A 22,167-nucleotide genomic window follows, 5' to 3' on the forward strand; every position below is an offset into this window, starting at 1 on the left:
GTGGTAATTGTGAGGGGGCAGAGGGAGAGTATAAGGGGACTAAGTGGTAATGGAAAAAATACAAAAAAAAAATTTAAAAAGTGCTGGATTTCCACAGACTAGTGGCATTCTCAAAGAGTTCACATAAAAAGTAAAATGGCTATGTTGTAAATTTAACTTAAGGACAACCTAGTGAAAACAAATAGGAAACCCCACTTTGAGATATAAAATAATGTAATTCAGATGGCACTGTCATCTTCCAGCTTCTGAATCTATGGGTATTATTTGTGTTTTTGTCATGTAACACGGAGTTTCTCTAAATTAGCCCCCCCCCGCCCCCCAAGAAATCAACTACAGAAAAGCAGTTAATGGGGATTCCGTAGACCTGAGATCCTGATGGGTGAGGGTTCCTGAATGCTTTTATCTACTTGAATTACAATGTTACATCTAAAGAGAAACACATTCATTAACATTAAATGCTCTCCTTTTTTCCTGTGTAAGTAAATAGAGAGATAAAGACTGGTTCAACTTTGTATTAAAAAAAGAGCAGAGCTACTTGAAGAAATACTACCTCCTAGTGGAAAGATCTTTTCTCGATGTGTTTTATAAAACAATGGTGTATAGGATATTTAGTCACTATGCTATCCTTCTTCACAATTTAAAATTGAAATTAAGTAAATTTTAGTTTGATAATTAGTACCTCTAAATAATCATGTCATGAACCGTTGATCTCCAAACTTAATTTCTCTTCTAAATAAAAGTACAATTGATATTTCCTATGTGCAGGTAAGTAACAGAGTTTATATTGAAAACAAAACTCACTAAAAATTATTATTGTGGTTGCAGTCTAAAAGTCCCAGTAACCTGAATACAACGCTTAAGAATGACAGAGATCCTAGAGAGGCAATACAATATGATTACTTAACCTAGTCACTTTGTTTCTGAACAATACTTTTCACTCAGTAAATAGAAGACGACTTTTCACTAACAATTTTTCAAACAATTTTTATTTGGGTTTTGAATATTTTCATACATAAAGTGAAATATGATAAATACTCTGTAAATCTGTAGACTACAAACAAAATAAAGCACAGTAAAAAATTGGAAAGTTATCAACCTTCCTCAATGTGATGTCAAGAACATAAAAATATTCCCTTATATTTTATGCCTATTTGCCTGGAAAATAAACTCCAAACTCTTTGACACAGCATGTGAGACCCTAAATAATATTTCTAACTTGTTTTTCCAGTAACTCCTGTCCACACTCTCCTCTCTCTAGAATGTTATAAAGTTTCATGTTCTAGTTCATAGTGTTACCTCAGTCTGTTATGGTTGCTTCTCATTTCTCAAAACCTTATACATTTTTCAGGCCCATGTGATCTGTCATTTTCTTTGTAATATTTTCTCTATACATCCTGCCATCTAGATAGTATTAATCCTTCCTTCTTCTGTACTCTTCTATTGCTATTAAAATTAAATTTAAGTGTTAGAAGTGTTTCTCTCCTCCTCTGTATTACACTCAAAGGGAAAAAGTCTTACTCATTTTGATTTCACCCAAGTTTCACAAAATGACTTATAAATAGAGAGTACCCAATAAATACTGAACTGAACAGACCTACTCTTGATTTATGTAACAAACAGAACAAACTTTAAGAATAATCCTCATCTATATAAAATGTATAAGACACATCACACTGAGGAACAGGTTGGACTCTGTCCCACAAGAGTACCCTCCAGGTTATCACGGATGGGGAAATAAAATAAGTCATCCCAGACACTTTTCTCTCTGCCTGCCAGGGAAAGGGGTGGCACTTCTCTCGAGTGGAGAAGGCCCCGAGCCCCTGGGTCCAAAGGTTTTTATTGAAAGGGTTATCAATGGGGCTAGGTAGTAGGAATGTATAGGTGATCTCATTACATCAGTATGTTAATGGTTACAGAGAATAGATGATGTTTTGAAGAAAACAAATGGCAGAAACACACCGATTTACACAGGTCTGAAAGGAGACGGGTTAAACATGCGAGCATAAACATAAGAGCATCAAAGGGTTTAGGGTCTGGTTCTGTGAATAATGTAAATTTCCTTCCCAGCATAAGCTGGTTATCATAGCTTTTGAGGGAAAAACAAGGCATGCTTCAAAGAGTATAATTTACTTCTAGGCCTGATTTCCCCCAGGAACTGCCCGATCTAGTCTAGGGCTGTCTCCAGTATTGTTTCAAACATGAGCCAGGCGGGGGATCAGAGCCCCCAAGAGATAAGGAGACTTCTTTCAGATAGAATGAGCACCCCGGCCATATCAAAGCTGAGGGGTGAGGGTCTTTTGCCCTTTCTCTGTGTCCCCCAAGTTCTTTCCTGATATCTCATTCGACTGTGCCTCTCTTCAGTTGTCCTTGCCATCAAGGGGTCTTACCTGTCATTGCAGGGTGATGTCAGGGAGGCAGGTGCTGCACCCCTGCCAGGGGGACAGGTTTTGTCTCCTGAGTGGCCCATCTTTCCAAGGCCTCCTTGATTAGCTCCAGTCTTGGGGCCCCCTCACCTATCAGCAAGGCTACAATTCCTGAAACCAGGCAGGATGGTTCCCAACATCACACTGATTTTTGTTTGGTCAGTTATTGTTAGATAATGGTGAAAATTTACCCTAAACATGAATTATCCATGTTATCCTTTCAGAATTAAGTAAATCAAAGAACTAAATTTCTCTCTTGCAGTCAGTTTGGATGGAGGTAGGAGACAGTTATGCAAAAATCCAGTCAAGTACCTGTAAAAATAAATAGAAATCAAATATGAGATCCCTTGGGTAAGAATCATTTAGTCTGTTAAAGTATTTTGTATGTAAAACTGTTAAAGACATTTTGAAGACTAAAAAGAATATTAATTCAGTAAAAGTAACCTTAAGGAAAATTAGACATATGCTAAAGGGTCAGTGTTAAATCAATGTCATAAAATATTTTTATATAACTCTAAAAAATGTCTAATAATTGATAATTTAATAAAATTGCATTCAATATTGCTCTATAGAATGTAGATCAGGTGTCAGCAAACTACAGACTGTCAGCCAAACTTGGCCCCTCATCTGTTTTTTGGAAAAGTTTTATCGAAATCTAGCCACACCCTTTTGTTTCTGTATTGTTCCTGTCTGCTTTTGTTCTGCAAAGCTGAGTAGTTTAGACAGAGCTGTATATCTCACAAAGCCTAAAATATTTACTATATGGCCCTTTAAAAAAAACTGGCCAACTCCTGCTGTAGATAATCAGTTGGAAATCGTATGTGTATGTGAGGATTTATTATTCTAGAAATTAGAATATTTATGCAAAGATTTCTTCTCAAAAACAAAAACAAAACTTTTAAGAAAGATAGAAGAATGTTATGACCTGAGAAGATCATTTCTGGACATATGCAACACTATGGGTGGTTACCAAAGGGAAAGTGGGGATGGGATTGAATGAAGTAGGATAAAGGCTGTCAAATTTTTTCATGGTGACAGGAGACCAGATTTTGGGTAATGAACACAAAATGGAATATACATTTCATGTATATAAAGTCATATACCCGAAACTTATATAAGGTTATTAATTAATATTGCCACCACAAAATTAATTTTTCAAAAAGGGGTATTATGATAAGATAAAGACATAGGGTAGTTGAATGGATAAAAAGACATGACCCACACACATGCTGTCTACAAGAGACCCACTTCAGAACAAAAGACCTACACAGGTTGAAAGTGAAGAGTTGGAAAACAATATTCCAAACAAATCGGCAGGGAAAAAAAGCTGGAGTAGAAATATTTGTATCAGACAAAATAGACTTTAAAACAAGAGCCATAAAAAGACACAGAAGGACACTTCATAATACTCAAGGGAAGAATACATCAAGAACACAAATATTATAAACATATATGCATCCAACATAGGAGCATCCATATATATAAGGAAAATCTTGGAGGACTTCAAGAAAGATATAGCAGCAACACACTGATAGGAAGGGATTGTAACACCCCACTGCCAACAATGGATAGATCATCCAAACAAAAATCAACAAGGATATTGTGGTACTGGATGACTCACTAGATCAAATGAACTTAATTAATATATACAGAACCTTTCATCCCAGTGAAGGAAAATACACATTCTTTTCAAATGCACATGGAACATTTTCAAAGACCACATGATAGGACACAATACAAGTCTCAAGAAATTCAAGAAAACTGAAATCATATCAAGCATTTTCTCAGAACACAAGGGCTTGAAACTAGAAACCAACATTGAGGAAAAAACTGAAAAACAGTCACATTCATGAAGACTGTATAACACGTTATTAAACAATGAGTGGGTTCACAATGAGATTATGGAATAAATAAAAAAAAAAATTCTGGAAACAGCCTCGGCTCATGTGGCTCAGTGGATTGAACACCAGCCTGCAAACAAAGGGTCACTGGTTTGATTCCTAATCAGAGCACATGCCTCGGTTGCTGGCAAGGTCTGCCGTAGGGGACTCATGAAAGGCAACCAAAACACTGATGTTTCTCTCCCTCTTTCTCCCGCCCTTCCCTATAAAAATAAATAAATAAATCTTCTAAAAAAATTTCTGGAAACATGAAAATGAACACACAACAGTCCAAAACCTATGGGACACAGTGCTGAGTAGGAAGGTCATAGCATTACAGGCCTACTTAAAAAAGATAGAAACATTTCAAATAAATGACCTAACCCTACATCTACAAGAACAACAACAAACAAAGTGCAGAGCGAGTAGAAGGAAGGAAGGAAATAACCAAGATCAGAGCAAAATTAAATGACATAGAGACTAAAAGAACAATTCAAAGGATCAATAAATCCAGGAGCTTGTTCTTTGAAAAGATAAACAAAATCAACAAGCCTTTAACCAGACTCAAGAAAATAAGGAGAGAGGATCCCAATAAATAAAATCAGAAACAAAAGAGGGGAAATTACAACCAATACCACAGAAATACAAAGAATTGTAAGAAATTACAAAAAATAACTATGTGCCAAGAAATTTGACAATATGGATGAAATGGACAAATTTCTAGAAACACATAATCTTCCTAAATTGAATCAAGAAGAAGCAGAAAGCCTGAACAGACCAATAACAACTAGTGAAACTGAAACAGTAATCAAAAACTCCCAGCACACAAAAGCACTGGACTGAACAGTTTCACAGTAGAATTTTACAAAACATTTAAAGAAGAGCTAACCGCTATCCCTCTCAAACTGTTCTAAAAACTCCAAGAAGAGGGAAGACTCCCAAGCTCTTTTTATGAGGCCAGCATCATCCTAATCCCAAAACCAGGTAAAGACACAACAAAGAAAGAAAACTACAGGCCAACATCACTGATGAACAGACACTAAAATCCTCAACAAAATATTGGCAAACTGCATCCAGAAATACCTTAAAAGGATCATCCACCATGATCAAATGGGATTCATCCTAGGGATGCAAGGATGGTACAATATTCACAAATCCATAAACATAATACATCACATAAACAAAAGGAAAGATAAAACTCACATGATTATATCAACAGATGTGGGAAAAGCATTTGATAAGATACAGTACCCATTTATGATAAAAACACTCAGCAAAGAGGGAGTAGAGGGAGCATACCTCAACATAATAAAGGCCATATACGAGAAACCTACAGCCAACATCATACTCAACACACAAAAACTAAAAGCTTGCCCATAAAGATCCGGAAAAAGACAAGGGTGTCCACTTTCACCACTTCTATTCAACATAGTATTGGAAGTTCTAGCCACAGCAATGAGACAAGAAAAAGGAATAAAAGGCATCCAAATTGGAAAAGAGGAAGTAAAACTGTCATTGTTTGCAAATGACATGATAGTACACATAAAAAACCCTAGACTCCACCAAAAAACTACTCGAACTAATAAGTAAATTTGGCAAAACAGCAAGATACAAAGTCAATATTCAGAAATCCCAGGCATTTTTGTACACCAACAACAAAATATCAGAAACAGAAATCAGGAAAAAACAAATCCCATGCTATAGCAACAAGAAAAATAGAGGACCTAGGAAGAAACTTAAACAAGGAAGCAAAAGACCTGTACTCAGAAAACTACACAACACTGAAGAAATTTAGGAAGACAAAAATAAATGGAAGCATATACTGTGTTCATGGATTAGAAGAATTAACATCATCAAAATGTCCATACTACCCAAAGCAATCAATAGATTCAATGCAATCCCTATTAAAATACAAATGACATATTTCGCAGATATAGAACAAACATTTCAAAAATTTATATGGAATCCGCCCGGGCTGATGTGGCTCAGTGGATTGAGTGCTGGCCTGTGAACCAAAGGGCTGCCAGTTCAATTCCCAATCAGGGCACATGCTTGAGTTGTGGGCCAGGTCCCCAGTTGCAGGTGTATGAGAGGCACCACATGTCCATATTTCTCTCCCTCTCTTTCTCCCTCCCTTCCCCCTCTCTAAAAATAAACAGAGAAAATCTTTTAAAAATTTTATATGGAATCATAAACAACCCCAAATAGTCTCAGCTGTTTTGAGAAAGAACAAAATAGGAGGCATCATAATACCTGATATCAAACAATATTATAAGGGTACTATAATCAAAAAAGTCTGGTACTGGCACAAGAACAGACACACAGATCAATGGAACAGAATAGAGAACCAGGAATAAACCCATGTCTCTCTGGTCGATTAATATTTGACAAAGGGGGCAGAAGCATAAAATGGAGTAAAAATAGCCTCTTCAACAAATGGTGTTGGGAGATCTGGACAGCTGCTACATGCAAAAAAATGAAACTCAGCCCACCTATTTATATCATACACAAAAATAAACTCAAGATGGGTTAAAGACTTAAATATAAGCTGTGACACCACAGAAGTCCTAGAGGAGAATATAGGCAGGAAAATTTCAGATACTCCATGCAGCAATATTTTCACCAATATGTTCCCTAGAACAAGGGATGTAAAGGAAAGAATAAACAAATAGGACTACAAAAAATTAAAAAGCTTCTGCATGGCTAAAGAAAACATCAGCAAAATGAAAAGGGAACTGACTGTATATGAGAATATATTTGCCAATGACACCTCGGACAAGGGTTTGATGTCCAAAATACAGAAGAACTCACATGACACCACACCAGGAAGACAAATAATCCAATTAAAAAATGGCAAAGGACCTGAACAGCCACTTCTTCAAGGAGGACATACACAGAGCCCAGAGACATATGAAAGGATGCTGAACATCACTATCCATGAGAAAGATGCAAAATAAAGCCACAAGGAGATATTACTACACACCAGTCAGAATAGCCATCATAAACAAATCAACAAACAAGTGCTGGCAAGATTGTGGAGAAAAGGGAAAACGAGTACACTGTGGGTGGGAATGCAGACTGGTGCGGCCACTGTGGAAAACAGTATGGAATTTCCTCAAAAAACTAAAGATGGAACTGCCTTTTGACCCAGTAATTCCACCACTGGGATTATACCTTATGAATCCTGAAACACCAATTTAAAAGAACCTATGCACCCCAATGTTCATAGCAGCGTTACAATAACCAAGTGCTCGAAACAGCCTAAGTGCCCATTAGTAAATGAGTAGATCAAAAAACTGTTGTATATTTACACAAATGGAATCGTATGCAGCAGAAAGAAGAAAGTCCTACCCTTTCCAACAGCACAGAAGGAACTGGAGAGCATTATGCTAAGTGAAATAAACCAGGTGGTGAAAGACAAATATCACATGATCTCACCTATAAGGGGAACCTAATCAACAAAACAAACAAGGAAGTAAAATGGAACCAGTGACATGGAAATAAAGAACAAACTGACAGTGGCCAGAGGGGTCGGGGGGAGGGGGATAATAGGGGAAAGAAGAGGAAGGGTCAAGTCAAGGAACATGTATAAAGGACCCACGGACAAGGACATGAGGTGGGGTTTCAATGTGGGTTGGGGGGTTGGGCAGGGCAGAGGAGGGTAATGAGGGAAAATTGGGACAACTGAAATGAACACAAATGAAACATTTAAAAAAAATAAAAGAGTAAACACACACACATGGGATATTATGATAGGAAATGTATAGGTGTCAACTACATAAAAGATATAAAGTGCATACATACAGAATATTTTTTAAGAATAAATTATTTTAATACCTTTAACATATGCCTGCCTGATTATTCTTCATTAACTAGGAAAAGCAGTGGCTGGTCTTTATATCAGAATATATCACTGAAAAGTAACTTTTATGCCACTGTTGCTTCACTAAAACGTAGAAATTTAATTCTTCCTATAAAGGAGTAAAGTTAAATAGAATTATTTTTTAAAATAAGGGGAGGGAAGAGTGGGAAGAGGAAGGAGGAGAGAGTGGAGAGGGAGAGGAACATTGATGAGAAGGAAGAAAGAACCTACTGTACCTCATTCTCTAATTGATATGAAGCCAATCTGTGTACCAAAATTAAGGCCATCTCGGACATGGGAGAAGTACTTGTCAGGATGGCAGGATGTACAGAGGTTGAGATCTTGCTTCTGGTCCTGAATATTTTGTGGTAGAATTCCTCCCTGTTCTAGAAGAATCCTTAGGATAAAGATTTTTCAAAAGACAAGTTTATTTTACCAACAGCCAAAGCAATATGAAGTAAGTATGAATATTGGTGTGAATTTGTGGAAAGACATGCTTGGAACAATTCAAACTGTTATTCAGTTAAGAACATGGACTAGTCAAGAAATGGCAGATTTTATCACCATTTGTCACCTATATGAACTATACAACCTTTCATATTGTCTTGCAGACACTATCTGGACACAGAATTTGATAATCCAAATCCAGTAATTAGTTTAGAAGAAACTTTAAAGTTACCAGGGTATTTGTAGACAAGATTCATTTAATTCAGACAGAGCAAGATTTTTAGTCATTTGACCCTCCCATCTCCTTTCTCCAAATTTTTCCCAGAAAATTTGCTTCTCCATAAAGACTTTATAATTTATGACTATAAATTAGTGATACTTATTCTGAAAGTAACATTTAAGAATCTATTTCAATCCTTTCTGCTAATGTGCTAAATCAGGCAGAATCTAGGCAAGGTTTTGCTGAGTGGAACAGATATATGATTCAAATCAGACATCAATATTCCTTTGTTGAAAGGACAGATAATTTTTAACAGCTATTAAGAGCAAAATTTCATAAATTCAAAACTGCAAGGGACCATAAGAAACTTGAAAGTGACTATGTGTTTATATTATCTAATATTTTTGCTAAGAAATACATTCTTCTACTTAATACCAATAATTTTAAAATATCAGCTTCTAGTTTATTTAGGAGAATTTCACTGAGAAATAGCTATAAAGTATATGCCAATTTTTCTATATGAAGTTTAATCTTCACTTTTAAATCTTCACTTTTAAATTTGAGATACCAGCTAGCAAAATGTCTATCATTAAAATTCAGATAACATATTTCATATTTAAAATGAGTTTTTGTGTACATGTATATGTCTGCTTTTTAAATATCTTCCACCTGAATTTTTTTTAAGAGTTACTAGTTGTTCTCTAAATTAATTTTAATTTTAGAAGCAATAAGCAAACTTGCAGTTCTGGAATGAAATCACACACACCTGGTGGCTTTACGAATGTCAACATAGGGATTTGATGAGTCAAATAGCCGCACACATTCAGGATCAAGGTTATGAAATGCCTTCGCTGATTCCTTTGGAAGAGTAAAACAGCAAGGTCCTACTGAAGGTCCTAGTATGACAATAATATCTTCCAAACTACAGCCATATTCTGTTATCATAGCATTCACAGTAGCCATAGCAACACCTAACAAAGTACCTCTCCAACCTGATAAGTAGAAAGAGAGATAAGGCCAATTAAAACAACAAAATTTCACCTTAATTTTTATCTAAGTTAAAAATAAGCACAGTCATTTTATATTTTTTCAAGTCCAGAAACAGTAAATGAGGCATAAAATTAATTAAGCTAAATAATCAATTAATTAAAACACTGGCTTTTAAATGAGGTATACTATAAATAGTGCCAAACATAAGAGAGACATTTAATGGGGGAGAGGGGTCCCTTCCACTTCCTTTTAAAAATGTCTTATACTTTTAGTTTCCACTGGTATTATGCCTTCCTAGTTTTTCTCTCTCTCCCCCTCCCTTTTTCCCCACATCTTTAAAAATTGTGAGAACATAAAATTTATCATTCTAAAGTGTACAATTAGTAGTGTTAAATATAGTTACATTGTTGTGCAAATCTTTACAACTTTTTCACCTTGCAAAATCGAAACTTTATACAAGTTTTAAACAATAAATCTTCCTTTCTACCTTCCCCTGGTCCTGGTAACCATCATTCTACTGTTTCTATGAATTTGACTACTCCAGCTACCTCATGTAAATGGGATCATACAGTATTTTTCTTTTTGTGACTGGTTTATTTCACTTAGCACGTCTTCAAAGTTCATTCATAGTGTAGCATGAGTCAGGACTGCCTTCTTTTTAAAAGCTGAATAATAATCCATATTATGCATATACCACACATTGCTTATCCATTAATTCATCAAAGGACACTTGACTTGATTCAACATCTTGGTTATTGTGAATAATGCTACTATTATTGTGAATAATGCATTATTGTGAATACTGCATCAGTGTGCAAGTATCTTATTCAGATCCTGTTTTCAATTACTTTGGATACATACTCAGAAGTGGAATTGCTGGATAATATGGTAATTATATTCTAAAATTTTTGAAGAAACACCATATCATTTTCCATAGCAGCTGCACCATTTTACATTCCCACAAATAGTGCATCAGGGTTCCAATTTCTCCATATCCTCACCAAAACTTTTCTTTTAAAAAAATTATATTTTATTGTTTATGTTATTACAGTTGTCCCAATTTTTGCCCTTTGTTCCCCTCTACCCAGGCCCACCTCCACTCCTTCAGGCAATCCCCACACTGTTGTACATAGGTCATGCATATATGTTCTTTGGTTAATCCCTTCCCTAAAAGGTGTGTGGTGATATATCATATGGTTCTGACTTTTATTTTCCTAATTATTAATGATGCTGAGCATCTTTCCACATGCTTGTTAGTGATTTGCATATTGTCTCTGGAGAAATGTCTACTCAAGTACTTTGCTTATTTTTTAAACAGGTTACTTGGTTTTTCATTGTTGTTGTTGAGTTATAGGAGTTCTCTATATACTCTGCATATTAACCTTGTCAGATATATGAATTGCAAATATTTTTTCCCATTCTGTGGGCTTTGATGCAGAGAAGTTTTTAATTTTGATAAAACCCATTTTTTATTTTGTTGCATATGCTTTTATTGCCATATCTAAAAAATGATTGCCTGATCCAAGATCACAAGAATTTACACTTGCTTTGTTCTATGAGTTTATAGCTTTAGCTCTTCATTTACTTCTTTGATCCATTTTAAATGTGATATAAGATAATGGTCTGCCATCCTTTTCTTTTTCCTTTTTTTTTTGCGTGGAAATATCCACTTTACCCAACATTATTTGTTACATAGTTCTTTCCCCATAGGTCCTGGTCAAAAATCATTTGACCATATATGCAAGGGTTTATTTTTGGGCGCTCTATTCTATTTTATTGGTATGCGCGCGCACACGCACACACACACACACACACACACACACACACGGGGGCGGGGTGTAAAAAACCTGTCTTTATGCCAGAACCATACTGCTTTGATTAATGTTGCTTTATAGTAAGTTTTAAAATCAGTCCTGGCTGGTGTGGCTTAGTGGACTGAACACTGGACTACGAAACAAAGGGTCTGGGTTTGATTCCCAGTCAGGGCACATGCCTGGGTTGTGGGCCAGGTCCCCAGCAGGGAGCGCTCAAAAGGCAACCACACATTGATGTTTCTCTCCCTCTCTTTCTTCCTCCTTTCCCCTCTCTAAAAGATAAATAAATAAAATCTTTTAAAAAATAAGTAAAATCAGGAAGTGTGAGATGTTTAATTTTTTTTAATAGTTTCATTTTGACAGCTTTATCTTTGATATTTTAAAACAATATTTCAAAACCTAAGAAGTAAAAAGTAACATTCACATTTTATATCCAGGAACTAAGATTCAAAATTTAAATAACTTTTGGCAATGTCAAATAGCACTCCTGACTTCTAGTTGTCCAATTCCATTACTTCAGCCACTTTCTTATTTATCTATGGCCTAAAAAGCAAAGTAGTCACAGATTTACAAGTAGAAGGAATCCAAAAGATCATCCCTCGTTTCACATAGATACATAACCACTGGATAATCTAAAATGGTATTTTAAAACACTTCCAGAAAAACAAAATTCCATAACCTTAATACATTATCTAAAAACCCTTCTTTGTCCCTAGTATACTAAAATAAATGCAATTTTCCAAACATTTCTCACTTCTTCTTACCTCCGTACCTTTACACATGCTGCTACACCTTAATGAACACCTTTCTGCAACATGCCTAACCTTCCTATTTCTCATTGCCTGGACTTCTGGGCTTCTCAGTAGCAGTACCACACCCTGGGAAATGTTTGAAGAGCATGAAGGTTATTTTAAATTTTAAAAATCACAACAAATGGGAATTTTTGAAAGCCAAGCAAACCAACTGCCATGTAAGATTATCTCGCCCAAAATGTTATTACTAGCACCCCTGTTGAGAAACACTGGCACCTAACCAAACCCTATAAATTCCTCAGGAATCAGCTTAGGTACCACTTTTCCTGGGGAGAATTCTGCACTGATTCATATAATTTGACTTAGGTACTCCTTTTATCTGCTTCTGTAATAGGAGTATGCTGAAACTACCCAATATTTATACTTATCGCCATGTAAAGTAATTGTTTATTTGTTTGTTATGCCTACCAGAAAGATACTGTAATTTTTCTTGTGCTACAAAAAAGTAAAATCCTAAATGCTTAATTAAGTTTACTTACCAGAGTGAGCAACCCCACATGCTTTTTTGACAGGATCTGCAAAAACTATTGGTATACAATCAGCACCAAGAGCTGCTATTGTGACTCCTCTCTGATTTGTGGTGATTCCATCATAAGATTCAGGCTCCTTCCTTCCCATAACCCAGACGTCATTGGCATGATCAGTCTAATACCAAAGATGTGTAATAAAAATGTTGTGAAAGTAGGACTTTTCATACTATAAGCTTTTCTGATAGCATTCATTTTGTACAAAGTTATATAACCAGTTTAAGATTACTAGCGTTCATTAAATATATCACTTCTATATAAGATAAAATACCAAATTTACTTATCATTTCACTTTTGGTATTATAATCTCTGCATATTTTATTCAAACAAAGCAGAATTTAACATTTAAAAATTCAATACTGCCCGGCACAAACACCTCCTACCAGAGATGGGTAGGTCTCTATGTGAAGTACTTTCCACAATGAACTAATTCATTGAAAGAAACTAATTACTAAATCAATGATATTTTTACTTTTCTTGGACTCAAGTAAAGTTAGAATTCCATAACAAACAAAGCATTATGTCATCGATTGTACCCTAAGTTCCTCCTCATGTTAACTTAAAAATTAATGGCTTTTCTTTTCCACAATTCAGGAATCTTCCTTCTAAGTTAAAAAGGGCAGTGGTACTATACTCTCTGAGAGTTAACTGTACTTTAGATATGAAGAGCTCCAGGTGAGTATATGCGTGTGTGTGTGTGTATATATATATAGATATATATATATGGAATTGATTTTTAGGCTATGGTATACAGGTCAAAGAAAAACAACTATAAGCATTATCCTAAAGTTTTAGATACAACACCAGACGAAAAAAGTTAAATAGCTTCACTAAGGTCCATTAGTCATTAGCAGAGTCAAGAATGTATTTTAGGTCTTCCAAAATATGAAACATAATTTTACCTTTATTCGGTAAAATTTCTTCACATTAAATCCTGCAGCACACCCCAACCTACGCAGATTTTCTTGAACAACTACCTTAGGATCTCTCCGTCTGGAACTACTGAAGAGATTTAAAGAGCTGAGAGTTGGTATGTAAGATATCCCACCTGTTCTTGTAGTAAATCCATGTATGAAAATATCTGTTGAAGATAGTGAAGATTAAAAATCTGCTATACAAAACACTGTAAAAAGCATTACAAACTCTATCTTTTGGTGAGAGTTTACCTGATCACTTCAACCTGCATTTATCTGGCACCTAATTTTTATAGAACTTTGCACCTCCATGCATTATTATTACACACTGCTTTCTTTTACCCTCCCTAGTCTTGCTCTTTAACAGGTACCTTCTGTCCCATTTGTCTTTGTTATTCCCAATACCATATAGCTCATAGTAAATATCATTTAATCAAGAAGATTGTTTTAAATTTCACTCTTCTGTAATGATGTCAATGAGTTAAGGCTTCAGAATTGCTAAATAGGAAATGTGTAAGGTTATAAACCTTATTTTAAAGCAAGCCTGGGGATTTGCCTTAAAGCTGAGTATGAATAAAGCAAAATTATTTATGTAAGGGGCTTTGAAGGCACTATCCTTTGATATCCCTTGACATCCCTAACACTACAAGGCAATCCATGACATTCCCATGTTGCAACTGATGCTAATGAGCACATAAGCCCATACAGTCTACAAAAGAAGGAAAAAAAGAAGTGAACAACTTCTAAAGAACGACTGGTTTTTCACATGCATGATGAAAACAACAGATAATGTGTTATATACCTGATATCAAAGGAGATGTGATAATGGTTAATTCTCCTTTCAGTGCTGGTAGACTTCTCAAATATGTTTCTATTTCATTTTGTATTGCTTCTAGTTCTTGAGCTGTGGTAATGTTCACCTCAGTGGTCTGTTTCAAAAGACCTCCCATCAAAGTTATCTCTAAATCTTCAAACTCAAAATTGTAAACATCAGTGAAGAGTTGATCAATGAAAGCCTTCACTAATGTCTTCCGGTGCATGGGCACAATTACCTTAATGCTGCTCAGATTTTTTTCATCAATTTTTTGTTTAATGGTATACAAAGACGCAGCCATACTGGGATTGCTAACAGTCTCAAATTCTCTCAAGAGAGCTGATAATCTATTGCTTGTTTCTAATTCATAATTATCATGGTCACTATTCCTGTCACAGCTGATGTTACTGCAACACATTATGCAAAAGAACTTGGCCTTGGCAGCATGGTGGTACCGAAGGGCATTCAATGTCTTCAGTAATGTCTGATGTTCGTTTTTCTGAGAGTTCAATTTCAAACCACAGAGGTCAATCAACACTGCTTCTGCCATCCTTCAATAAGGGTACAAAGCTCTTCAAAGAAGGCTCTTGTGTCCCCCTCCCCAATCACCTGTAAAGAAATATTAGAGTAAGAATGCAAAATTATATTGATCTTCTTACAGTTACAACAGAAATTTGTGGCTGGGGTTAAAAAAAAGAATTGCATTAATCTAAATATGTAAGCAAAGTAGTAACTCTAGACTCCTCCCAGAAAAGCTAATTCACTGTCCTAGAAGAATCACGACAATTAAAGCAAAGCCATCTGTTCATTTATTTCCTGAAATTACATCTTCTCAGCAAAACAATTCCTCTGTTTTTGTTTCGTTTTTTGTTTTCATATAGTGAATTTTAAACAGGGGGTTCGCTGTTGACTTAAAGTCCTGTTTTTTAATTACATGGTATTAACGTAGGTGACATATCGACTCATCCCGATAGAACTGGCATGTTAGATCACATCCCTTCATAAGAAGTACGGAGCCTTAAATTTAGTACGTTAAATGGAGCTGGACTTTAAAATCGCGTTTTTAAGAGATAAAAGCTGAGACGACTTACACATCACTTTCCAGGATTGACACAACACTCCAGGTATGGCAATTACCCCAAAGCGACTGCGATTTGCAGGACACATGCCTCCTACCTGCTTCCCGTCGCGAGGATTTCTCACCTCACCCGGTCCTCCCACCAGGCAGTCCGTCTGATTCTCGTGACCTGCTTCCGGGAACCCCTTTCGCCCGAGGCTTTCTCGGACCGCCACTCCCAACCTCCACTCCCTACCGTACAGGACTCCCGCTCGAGTTCATCTCGCCAGTTTTAAAAAACATTAAGAGAAGTAAGGGTGGCCGTGAAGTTCCACAGAAAGTGTCTGTCCCCGCCGGGCCCCGCGCTGGGCTCGGCCTGGCGCGGATCTCCACCTGCCCGGGCATCTCCCCTGACCTCGCCCCACCCCTTAGGGACTTTCCGGCCTTCTCACGCACACCCCAGGCAGCGCGCCCGTACTTGCCTCTGAGCTGCCCACCTTCGCCTGCGGACTCCGTCGGCGGCCAGCTGTTAGGACTTGCCCCACCCCCACCCCATCCCGGAGCCCCGCCGAAACAGGAAAGTCCCAGCCTGTCACGTGGAATCCAAAGCCCGATCCCCGCGCTTCGGTGGGCCGCAGGAACGCCCGCCCACCTCGCCCACCTCAGCTCGGACGACGGATCCCCGCCTGGCATCGGCCTGGCGAGGGCCCCGCAGTCTGCGGACGGCCGGAGCCACGGTGCAGAGGCGGCGGGGCTGAGGGTTTAAGGGGCTGAGGATCTGAGATGGCTGAGGGGTGTCGGGCGGGCACCAGATGGACGAGGCGCGCCGACCCCAGCGCCGGGGAGTCCTGGGAGGAGTCGAGCGCCGCGCCCGCGGTCGCCTCTGCATTTCCGGGTCAGGGCGGCCCTTCGAGCCCGCTCCCTGCGGCCCAGCGGAGGGAAGAGGAACAGGAACCCGAGCCCAGAAGGGCGTCGTGCTGGAGCCGGCGGTCAGCGGGCGGGAGGCCGGGGCGGTCTGCCTGCGGGCGGGGCCAGCAAGGGCGCGGGCGGCGGAGCGACCCCGGGTCCAAGGCACTGACTCCCACCATCGACAGGAAGCCGTCCCCCGACGTCCACTCTTCCCTCCAGTGGGGACTGTTCTCTGTTCGAGGTGTGCGGTTGGGACGCCTGGCGGTCACCAAGAGCCCAGGCCTGAGAACCGCATTGCCTTAGCACTTGGTAGTTTGTAATGTCCAAGATTCTTTTTTTTTTTTTTCCTCCGTTTTTATTTCCAAAAACGAGTTGGTCTAACATCCCTTCCCTTTTTTCTCGATTCCGCTTGTCTTGCTGATTGTACCAACACCGTACAGTTCTTGTACTGACAGATGTCCTGTACGCCCTTTTAAAAATATGTGCCACTAGTAAAAAATTAGAAGTCACATTAAAATTGTGATAAAGGTGCAAATTAGCGTCCTTTATCACCCCTCAATGAATATAACATCCACTTATTTTTAAAAATTAAGCAGATATTTTGTGAAAGACCGATACTATGGTAAAGGGAGAATATATTCCACATTCAAAGAGTAGGAGAAAGGATATTTTCAATGGAACTGGTCATGATGGCAGGAAGAGTTTCCTTTTATTTTATAGTTGCTCAGATGGTAAAGGCTGAAGAACCTTTATCTGAAAGAGAATCTTCTTAGCTACTTGGGAATTTAGAACAGCACTTGGAGGGGGTGACTGCTCTATTCTATTTGATTAAAGAATGGGATCACCAACACAAAAGAGGAGCCTACTATTCAGTATTTCTGGCAGATGTGTTTGTCAAAATTTGTATTTTTATTATTTTTGCTGACCATTTGTTAAGATCCCTGAGTAGTAGATGGTATACCTGATTAAGAAGGTGCACTCTCTGACCTCAGCTTGTTTTACATTAAATATCACCTTAAGGAAAATAGAAGTCTTTTAGTTAGAAAGCCAGTTTAACACATTTATCCCTGTTTTAATAGAGAATGGTAGGAATTCATTCTCTTTCATGTTACTGTAGTGGCAGTAAAAATAAATATTTCAACGTAGGGAAGCTGTCAGGGAAGCAAGAGTTTGCCATTCTATATTATTGACATACCATTTTCTTTCACTATCTGGTCCTAACACTCCCCTCCTCACACTCTCTTACCTCATCTCTAGTCACTCAACTCCAGTGGTTCTCTGTACTTCAGAATGATGAGTAGAACTTTAGAAAAAAAATAAATCTAGACACTCCATTTGAGATATACATTTGAACAGAATCTCTGGGAGTCAAGTCTGGGCATGTTTTGCTTTGTTTTGTTTTAATCTCTACAGATGAGTCAAATGCATATTTAGGATTGCAAAAACAAGTTCCCTATTCCCAAGCCACTCAAAATCAAGGCTGTTCCTTGGGAGGGCCACATGATTTCATCCTTTACATACGGTATTTCTTCAAGTTAGAATAACCTTATCTTTATATACTTACCTGTTTCTTCTTCAAGACTCTTCAAGTTCAAACATGACCTTCTTTGAATTCCCATCTCTTCATCAAGTAGAATTAATTGCTTTTTTATCATTTTTTTCATACAGAAGAAGCCCTTTCATAGATGGTACCTGGACCCATAGCCAAGCAATTAATTTTAAAAAATAGATTAAACATGGAAATGTTATAAGGGTAAAGTTGCTGGTATATAATTTATCTAAATCTTTAAAAAGAAAAGTCAGTTAAACCAGAGAGTTATGAAAAAGTAGGACAAGAATACCTTAAATAATTTGTTTTAACCTAAAACAACCATTTTCTCATTTGCCACAGGATTGAGAAAGTCCAAGGCCTTTTCTTTTCACAAGGCCTGCTTGTTAGAGTTCTACATTGTATTTCTTACATAAACTATACCTCTAAACCATCAGTTAAGCTTTCCTAAGATTTTGTTCTATTCCCACACTATTTTGTTGGTTTACATAACATTTAATTAAGTTATGAAAGCACAGTAACATGTACAACTGATATAAACAGGCTCAAGAATATACACAAAAAACTCATTGGTAGAGTGTACAAATCAACTGGTAGGATCAGAAGTGGGCAGACTTACTAGAAAGTAGCATCCTAACCATTCAGCATTCAGCATGACAGGGGAATTAGCAGCTTATGATTTATAAAAAATAGAATGAGTTCATTGTTTAGAGGTTAAGTGTAATTAGACTTATTCAGTATTTACTGTACTTCCTACATTTTAATTATTTGACTATGTGTCTATCTTCTTTGTAGTAATTTAGAGCATTTTGAAGGCAGAGATAGTACCTGACCGTTAAGGGGAACCATTGGAGGAATCCCCCGACATTCTCATATCACTATGTAAATTTTCTAATGAGAACAGGAGGAACTTAAAAAATCTGAACAGTTGTTTTTAAGCTGTTTACATTAAGGTTTATGGTACTTCCAGAAAAGGACATATAACATGCAAATATTTTTGTTTAAAAGCTCTGTTGTTTTTCTAAGGTTGCCATAACAAATTACCACAAATTAGATGGCTTAAAATTACAAAAATGTAGTCTCATAGTTATGGAGGCAGAAATCTCAAATCAAGGTTTTGTCAGGACCGTTCTCCTTTCAAAAGTTTCCATGCCTCTTTCAGCTTCTGGTGGTTCCATGACTGGGGCTCTTTGGCTTCATCCTTATATGGTCTACCCCTGTGTGTCTGGGTCTCAAATCTTCCTCTCTCTTTCTCAAAGAAGGACATCCGTGTGGAAATAAAGGCCAACCATATGAGAACAAAGGCTATTTATTCACACCTTGCTAGAGCAAGTGAGTCAGCCACAAAGGCAGGCATAGGAGTGGGAAAGCTTTATAGTAGAAAAAAGGGAAATCTTCAGGTGTGGCCTGAGTGGAGGCTGTTGGCATCGGGAAGCTGTCGGTGGTCTAACTAGAAGCAGGGTGCCATATGTGATTGGTTAAGAATGCGTATTTGTTTTTCTCTGGTTGGTCCCAAGATGGAAGTGGGGACAAAACTTAGGGAAGTTGTCAGTTATTAATCAAACATTTTGGGTCAACTGTTACAGAGTTTATTGTTTGGTTTCCTCAATTGTTATTAGAGATAGTCGTCTAATGTGCTAAATCTGATTTACAGGTTAATCTTACAGATGGCTTCCTGGTTTGGTAACTGTAGATAATATGTGGGTGGATGGTGGTTTCCTGGGTGATTTAGTTCAGGTTGTGGGTCAAAATTCTATTTTTATAAGTGGTCCGGCCACTGCATATTCATTCTCTTACCTGTCATTGAAAACAGAGCCCACTCTAAATCCAGAATAATCTCGTTTTGAGATCCTCACCTTAATCTTCAAAGACTCTTTCCAAATAACGTCACATTCAGAGGTCCTGGGGGCTAGGAAATGGACCTGTGTTTTTTTGGGAGGTGGGGGAGAGGGTCACCCTTGCAAGATTCTATTATTTTAGAATCATGCTTGCTTACTTATAGAGTTTAAAAAAAAGACATTTCCCCTTACTGTCCTGAATGAGAAAAGCAGATAAGTTATAACTACATTTCACCAAAGGCCCATATATTTTTTTAAACAGTTGCCTGAATGCCCCTTAAAGGTTGGATTCAAGCTACACACCAATCCTTGTATGTATACATCCCAAAACAAGATGTTTTGGTAGTCCAGTATTATCTGTATATTCAGAGGCATCGCACCTTTAGTAGAAAGCTGTAGGCAACATGGGTAATATATGAATATTGTATGCGATAGGAAGTTAAGGAATGTTACAAATTCTTTAGTAGCATTCTGATTGTTTAATCTCATTTCCTAGCCAAAAAGAGAATATCCATAGTTTCAGCAGATTTAATACATTGATATATGCCATTGATATAACAGGTATGCAATGTTTAAATGATTTAATTATTTAATTCATTTTGGGTGACTCTGATGATTCTGTAGCTTAATGAAAACATTGATTGAAAAGACAGTCTTCTTTACCTGAAGTATATATTTTTTATTATTACTAATTTGTGCAGTTTGTCACATTTTCCCCATTATGCCTCTTTAATTTATTTGTTGAAATTGAACCACCCAGATCTGATTTTATGATGCTTATTATAAATATAGACCATAAAAATAAATATCCTTGATACCAGAAAAAACTATCTCGTCTTTCCCCAGGTTAATTTTTTAGCTTACCCAATCGAGTGTCAACTTTAATATTAAACTTCCCCTCACACTTAGAAAACAGAACAAAAACAATTTCACACTTATGCGAAAATTATCTACATAATTTTCTTTCCTTTTTTTTTTTAACTAAAATATCAACTCTAAAGAAGGTAGGATAAAATTATGAACTTAACTACTTAAACTGCCTGGTAGGTTTACAGACCAGCTTTTTCCATTCAAAATGAAAAATGGTGCTTATGTGACATGGTGCACACATACAGTTGCCTCCTCTTAATTCTTCTAAGCCAAAAGCTCTCAAAGCCTCAGTGGAGTTTGACAGAATTGCTTTATTTTGCTCATTAACTTAGAGGGAGATACCAGATAATGAGTTACCAAAAGCTGGAACCATGGCATTTTTTAAAATCTTCCAAGGCCCAAGTACAGGGGCTTGTTTCTGGAATTCAAATGAGATCATGCACAAATCATGCTTATCATAGTGTTTGATTAAATATTAAGTACCTAGTAAATAGTAATTTGGATCCTAATTGCTTCAAATTCCATCCTTCCTCCCCGTTTGACATGTGATCTTTGACATATTTCCTAATTCCTCCAAGTCATAGTTTTCTTATCTACAAAATATAGGTGAAAATAAAATATAGCTTACAGGAGTTCTCTGAGGGGGAAAAAAAGATAATCCATGTAAAAGCACTTAAAAGAGTTCTGGTTAGTTAGTATCCAGTAAGTGTTAACTATAGTTAATGTAGAAGAATGATGGTTTATGATAGTATTTCCATTGCATTGTTTTCTGTAAAGCTGTTTTAGTTGAAAGTGCGTTTTTTTAAAAAAATTTTGTTTTATATTTAATACTTGGATATTTACTATCAAATACATTAGGTATCGTAGTTTTGTTTGTTTTAGAATCAGTCACTTAATTCATTTTTATATTTCCCATTATGCCTTGTACATAATATGTAGCCACATATGTGGTTTGAATGAAAGAGTAATTGAAAACATCTAGTTAAGTCTCTAAACTCTCGTTTTAATTGTTTTATACAATTATAATGAATGATCAGTAGATGGCAGTAGCTTGTCTTCATTTTTAAATTTGACTATTATACAATAGAAACCCAGAGGAAAAAAACAAAACAAAATAAAAAAATAAAAAAATAAAAAAACCTCTAAAACGTTCCCAGTTTTAAAGCAGATGTTTTTTCATGAATAGGTGGTTTAAATAAATATCAACCCCGGAGTTCTTCAGTTCATGTTGCTTTAGAAAT

At 36.9% G+C, this 22,167-nt stretch overlaps 1 protein-coding gene across 4 annotated transcripts; it reads right to left on the reverse strand.

The window, feature by feature from the left end:
- Positions 1-1,000: 1,000 nt before the first annotated feature.
- On the reverse strand, positions 1,001-16,610 carry LACC1 (laccase domain containing 1). Of its 4 annotated transcripts, none has more exons than XM_054586373.1 (7): positions 16,422-16,610; positions 14,692-15,312; positions 13,878-14,056; positions 12,928-13,093; positions 9,599-9,824; positions 8,402-8,562; positions 2,624-2,735 (listed from the first exon to the last, which is right to left on the reverse strand). In XM_054586373.1, exons 2-6 carry the CDS (start codon positions 15,251-15,253, stop codon positions 8,403-8,405), a joined length of 1,293 nt encoding a protein of 430 aa, XP_054442348.1. In that variant the 5' UTR covers positions 15,254-15,312; positions 16,422-16,610; the 3' UTR covers positions 2,624-2,735; position 8,402. The 4 variants fall into 4 exon arrangements, with proteins under 4 accessions (XP_054442349.1, XP_054442348.1, XP_054442346.1 ...); XM_054586371.1 differs by having other exon boundaries at positions 16,243-16,610; XM_054586374.1 differs by lacking the exon at positions 8,402-8,562 and having other exon boundaries at positions 1,001-2,735; positions 16,243-16,610.
- Between the last annotated feature and the right edge of the window lie 5,557 nt (positions 16,611-22,167).

Source organism: Pteronotus mesoamericanus, unplaced genomic scaffold, assembly GCF_021234165.1.
Source record: "Pteronotus mesoamericanus isolate MK-2021 breed Mesoamerican mustached bat unplaced genomic scaffold, CSHL_Meso_final contig_94, whole genome shotgun sequence".
NCBI classification, from domain to species: Eukaryota; Metazoa; Chordata; class Mammalia; order Chiroptera; family Mormoopidae; genus Pteronotus; species Pteronotus mesoamericanus.